General features: G+C 27.2%; 2 protein-coding genes and 1 long non-coding RNA gene across 5 annotated transcripts in view; 1 reads left to right on the top strand and 2 right to left on the bottom strand.

The window, feature by feature from the left end:
- Nucleotides 1-803: 803 nt before the first annotated feature.
- Nucleotides 804-4,832, top strand: LOC124949158. 3 transcript variants are annotated; one of them, XM_047493817.1, is made up of 5 exons: nt 804-958; nt 1,657-2,072; nt 2,162-2,485; nt 2,561-2,977; nt 3,050-4,832. In XM_047493817.1, the coding sequence occupies exons 2-5, from the start codon at nt 1,761-1,763 to the stop codon at nt 3,266-3,268; spliced, it is 1,272 nt and encodes a 423-aa protein (XP_047349773.1). In that variant the 5' UTR covers nt 804-958; nt 1,657-1,760; the 3' UTR covers nt 3,269-4,832. The 3 variants fall into 3 exon arrangements, with proteins under 3 accessions (XP_047349773.1, XP_047349775.1, XP_047349774.1); XM_047493819.1 differs by lacking the exon at nt 804-958 and adding an exon at nt 1,045-1,389; XM_047493818.1 differs by lacking the exon at nt 804-958 and adding an exon at nt 1,463-1,585.
- On the bottom strand, nt 2,505-4,748 carry LOC124949162. The gene is made up of 3 exons (XM_047493822.1): nt 4,273-4,748; nt 4,020-4,135; nt 2,505-3,935 (listed from the first exon to the last, which is right to left on the bottom strand). Exons 1-3 carry the CDS (start codon nt 4,621-4,623, stop codon nt 3,770-3,772), a joined length of 633 nt encoding a protein of 210 aa, XP_047349778.1. The 5' UTR covers nt 4,624-4,748; the 3' UTR covers nt 2,505-3,769.
- The window catches only part of LOC124949164, a 5,922-nt gene continuing 5,710 nt past the window's right edge, over nt 4,789-5,000 (bottom strand). The window contains exon 3 of the long non-coding RNA XR_007100982.1: nt 4,789-4,983. This is a non-coding gene — a long non-coding RNA (uncharacterized LOC124949164). The remainder of the gene's footprint in view (nt 4,984-5,000) is intronic.

Below are 5,000 nucleotides of genomic sequence, written 5' to 3'. Positions count from 1 at the left end.
TTATTTTATATTATTGCGATAAGAGAATAGAAATTTTGTTTCGTTTCATTTTATATAATGATTGTAATTACAATAAATTTGTCATAATTAAATTATTTTACATGTTTATCGTATAAAAGTATTGCCATAAGTTGGTGTGAGATTTATATTTCAATAAGAAAAGAAAAAACAGAAAAGAAAAAACAAAAAAACAATATATATGTAAATAAAAATACAATTGAATGGAAAAATAAAAGTAATAACAGGATGATAAGAGCATAAAGATTTGTTATCTTCTTTTATAAAATATTAAAATGTACTTATATCATACTGATGAAATGAAGATAAGAACGCAATAGCTAGTAATGTTGATAAGAAAACGTCAGAAAATATAAATCGTTTTAATCTTCTAATAAATAATTAAGAATTTGTGCCTGCTTATTATCTATCTTTAAATTATTTAAAAATGATTATAACAAAATATATAAATACATATTATATATATATATTATATATATATATATAATAACAAATATATATCAATATTTAAATTATTAAATAATTATATTTTATATACAATTTATATTTATATATGTATATATATATATATTGTTTTTTTTTCTTTTTTTTCTTTTTTTTTTTTTTTCCCATATAAACAAATACCGTCCTAAATGAGAAACTGACAATCGATATATAACTGGAATAAAAATTATATAAATTATACTTATAAAAGGAATATAACAAAATTTTGCAAGCAGAAAAAAATAGCAAATTTTATCGACCATATCAAGACCAATCAGAAAACGCCACATGAAGATGCGATAGATCGAGGAGGGACGTATATATATTTCGTTAAATAGATTGAGAGTTGTCTCATTTATTTAGTAAAGAAGTTACTCTCTTCATAAGAGATGTTACTCTCTTCATGAAATTTTGTAAAAAAATTACTATTCGATAAAATTTTTCTACAGTTTGGAATGTAAGTAATTTTTTTTTATAACTATTCATTTTTGTCCTGTTTCACATTATCCTTGTAAATGAGTCCTATGCGGTTCTTTTCTTTTTTTAAAATCGTTATTAAAATAATAATATGTAACTGTCAGTTTTGCAAAGATATAAACAAAATACATTTTCTTATATAGAGCGCGCGTTTATTTATGGTGAATTCGTGTAATAATGCTCAGTATTTGTTTTACATCTTGCTTGTGACAAAAAACCGTTTCGTGCCAGTGATTCTCAACTCACGATACTTATATAATTTCAAAAAATTTTCCTGCGCATTGCGAAATATATATTGAAAACTACTGGTTTAAGTAATAGTAACAAGCATGTATTAATACGTTGTGTGAAATAATAATAATACATAACAATTAATTAAATTTGAACAAATAAAAAAGTTATTGCGAGCTTGTACGTAAAAATGAGTTAAAAAGAAAAATAATTTATGGAATTCGACAGGAAATAGATTTTTTTTTTTTTTTTTTTTTTTTTTTTTTTTAATTAAAATTTGCACTATATAATGATTCTTTTATTTGATAATTAAATAAATAAATTCCGATCTCATAAATTTTCATTCTTATATTATCATGGAAGTGAAAATATCATAGTAAGCAGTATTATACTGATGATAAAATAATTCAGATAAAAAAGATAATAATAAATCTTCTTTTTAAACAGTTATACTTTCTTAAGAAAATATATGGCCAAAGGTATATAAGCTCTTTCATGAATCAGACAAAGATTTAGTTTTCTTCTACTTGATCTTGGAAAAAAATTCAAAAATGAGTGATAAAGGCAATCTAGTGGAGTTAAATGAAATAAGTGCAAAACTTACTAAAGAGATATTAGAAAGCATACTTGCAGCAGAATGTAATGAAACTAATGTAAAATTAACGGATTGGGATTTTGGTGACGCAAATGTCAAAGGTGATAGCTATTTAACGGTTGTTAACAAAGTTAAGTTGTGTGGTCTTGCTAAAGGTAAACCAGTACAAGTTGATATTGTGATAAAGTCACTGCCTCAAAATTTAGGTAGAAGAAAAACTTATAGAAGTATAATTTTTTTTCGAAACGAGGTGGCATTTTATACGAAGGTAATTATATTTAATATTCTTTTTTTTTTTTTATGACGAAAGTATTATATCAAGTTATTAATAAATATGATTTAAAATTTACTTTTTAGATAGTACCAAAGTTTGAACAGTTCCTCAAGAGCAAAAATCAAGCTCATGTTCTACGTGTTCCACGTCTCTTAAAATCACTTGTAGATGGTGAAAATGATTATTTAATTTTGGAAAATGTTTGTAACTTAGGATATGGTCCTATAACTCGTCAAAACTGTCTAAATATGGAACAGTGTACTGTTATTTTGGAAGCTTTTGCTAGTTTTCATGCAATTTCTTTTGCATACAAAGATCAAAATAAAGAAGAATTTAAAGAAATTGTATCACATTTAGAGGAAACATATTTTAGTCCTAAATACTGGGATTGGTATATAAGGTTTCATGTAAGTAAAACTATTATTATTTAAATAAAAATTTCATTTATTTCATTTATACATAAATTCTAATTAATTTTTTAGAAACGATTAGTGGGAATAGCTATTGATGCATTAGCTACTGAATATCCTAACAGTGAAGCACTAAAGCGTTTTACTTCTTATAAAATTGGATCACTTATTGAAATGTGTTATAAATTATGTGATTGTAGTGATGCCCCAACATCTGTTGTAAATCAAGGAGATTCTTGGGCACCAAATGTTTTAGTGCGTGATGTCAATGGAAATAAAAAAGAAGCACTCTTGCTTGATTTTCAATTGGCACGTTGCGTTAGCCCAATTACAGATTTATCATTCTTTATTTATTCTTGTACAGACAAAGCTCTCAGAGAACGATTTAACGAAATGTTGAAAATTTATCACAATAAATTAAGTAGTACAATTACTTCACTTGGCTCAGATTCAGAAAAATTGTATCCATGGGAGACATTTATGAAAGAAGTATGTTATTATTGATCACATAATATTTTTTGTGGAAATATAACAAATATATTATATATAATTTCATTTCAGGTGAAAGAACAATTTTTCTATGGAATAGTTTTTGCAATCGAAGCTTTACCATTTACTATGTTAGATAACTCACAAGCATTTGACTTAGACACATTAATAAAAGGAGATGAAAAAGTGAATATAGATGACGTCTGGTCATTAGGAAATTTAGAATCACAGTGGAAAAGATTACGTTTAGCGGATGTAATTGTTCATGCCGTAGAAAATGGGTTTTTATGAAATTTAGATATATATATATATATAAATTTTATAGATAATTTTTATTAAATGTTTAGCATTAAATAAAATAGAGACAATCTGTATTTGTTTAATTTTAATTATAACAACATAGTTTACTTTGTGTAGTAGTAGATTAGGCAACCCGATATTTTTTATTAATACACGAACAGTGGGTGCCACAAATTTGATAATATATATATATTATATATATATTTGCATTGGAAAGACAAAAACATTTTGTCGACAATGATACATTTAATGCAATATAGCAAAATAATTGAAAAGCCAATACGCACAAATATATTATGTTCTTGATAGCAATATGACAATGGTGTTAAATAAAGAGACAATTATGAAGTATTTTGTTTCTCTTGTTTTGTACAATTGCCATTAATAAAAAAAAAAAAAAATAGTTCGATTTAAAAAACTATCGAAGAGGCGTATTGTTAATATACCATACATAAAAGCGCAGAAAATGACACGTTTCTAACAGAAACATTTTCACAAGTTTTGATGTTGAGCATTATTAGTTAAAACATTGCTGGCATCAAAAACAGTAGTATCTTCGTCATCTTCTTCTTCTAATGGTAATGGTCGCATTTCAACATCTTGCCTATGAGCAAGAATACCGTACTTTCGAATCATCTGTGCACGTGTTTTACTGAACCTGTAAAATTCTTAAACTCAAAATACTATAATAGAAACGTTACCACATAAGTCATAATAAAATTCATAATAATGACAAATGTACCTAAAGCTACGGAACATGATATAGGCCATGACCAAAATGCTCAATCCTATGAAGACGCAAAAGCCACGTAGGAGAGCTCCAGAATTCAAGGACGTTAAATGACCTTCTGCTGTGTGCTATGTAAAAATATTCATATTATTTGTAATGCAAGTATTTATAATGATCTGGATACGATTCATATCTTTTGACATTAACGTCGTAAAAATATTCAAATTATTTGTAATGTATTTATAATGATTTAGACACGACCCACCTCTTTTGGCATTAATGTCGTCGTTTGTATAGTTCCATTCGAATCTTCAACAAGCGGTTTGTAGGTTATGTTGGTCGGCGGCTTTTCATTCCCGCCCATTTTCCCGTCATCGATGTCTTTCGTCAGTGACGAAGAAGATGATGGTAATGACGAAGATGATGATACCTCATTATGCTGCTTTTTTCTTATAGACGAAGATAAAACCTCATCGTTTATGACATTTCTCACTACGGAGGATTCACGCTTGACATTTCTTTCTCGAAAGCTTCCACTGCACACCGCGATTTGCCCGAGTAGAAAGATCGACAAAAATATAAAAAATTTCATCCTTTGAATTTTGAAACGTGTCATTGTCTGATGTCATTTATGCAATTGTTATTAATCACCTTAAAGATGATTGGTCGGTGTTAAGCTTTCGGCTAACACCGACATGTTGCCAATCGGTCTTCACGAATGTAAACTAGTCGGATGCGTTATAACAATCGTGCATTGTCCCATCTTATTCAAAAAAAAAAAAAAAAAAAAAAAAAAAAAAAAAGAAAAAAAAAGAAAAAAAAATATGACTCAATATTAGCACTTCATTGATGTAACAGGAAGTACGTGATAAATCCAATTATTTCATATCTCGGAATAGACGTACTCTCACTTTTTTTTTTATTTTTGATCACTCGTCGAAGGTTACCAATCCTAAAATTTTATTCGCGCCGATTTCTATTTGATCCGAAATA

The sequence above is a fragment of the Vespa velutina genome, chromosome 5 (genome assembly GCF_912470025.1).
Source record: "Vespa velutina chromosome 5, iVesVel2.1, whole genome shotgun sequence".
Taxonomy (NCBI): Eukaryota; Metazoa; Arthropoda; class Insecta; order Hymenoptera; family Vespidae; genus Vespa; species Vespa velutina.
This window is presented reverse-complemented; position numbering and strand designations above follow the sequence as displayed.

Bases quoted from the DNA above. Each gene is read 5' to 3' on its own strand.
- LOC124949158 (XM_047493817.1), top strand. From the start codon at position 1,761: ATGAGTGATAAAGGCAATCTAGTGGAGTTAAATGAAATAAGTGCAAAA. The intron at 2,486-2,560 runs GTAAGTAAAACT...TTAATTTTTTAG, and splicing joins ATTGGTATATAAGGTTTCAT to AAACGATTAGTGGGAATAGC. The intron at 2,978-3,049 runs GTATGTTATTAT...ATTTCATTTCAG, and splicing joins GGGAGACATTTATGAAAGAA to GTGAAAGAACAATTTTTCTA.
- LOC124949162 (XM_047493822.1), bottom strand. From the start codon at position 4,623: ATGACACGTTTCAAAATTCAAAGGATGAAATTTTTTATATTTTTGTCG. The intron at 4,136-4,272 runs GTGGGTCGTGTC...ATTTTTACATAG, and splicing joins CGACATTAATGCCAAAAGAG to CACACAGCAGAAGGTCATTT. The intron at 3,936-4,019 runs GTACATTTGTCA...AGAATTTTACAG, and splicing joins ATCATGTTCCGTAGCTTTAG to GTTCAGTAAAACACGTGCAC.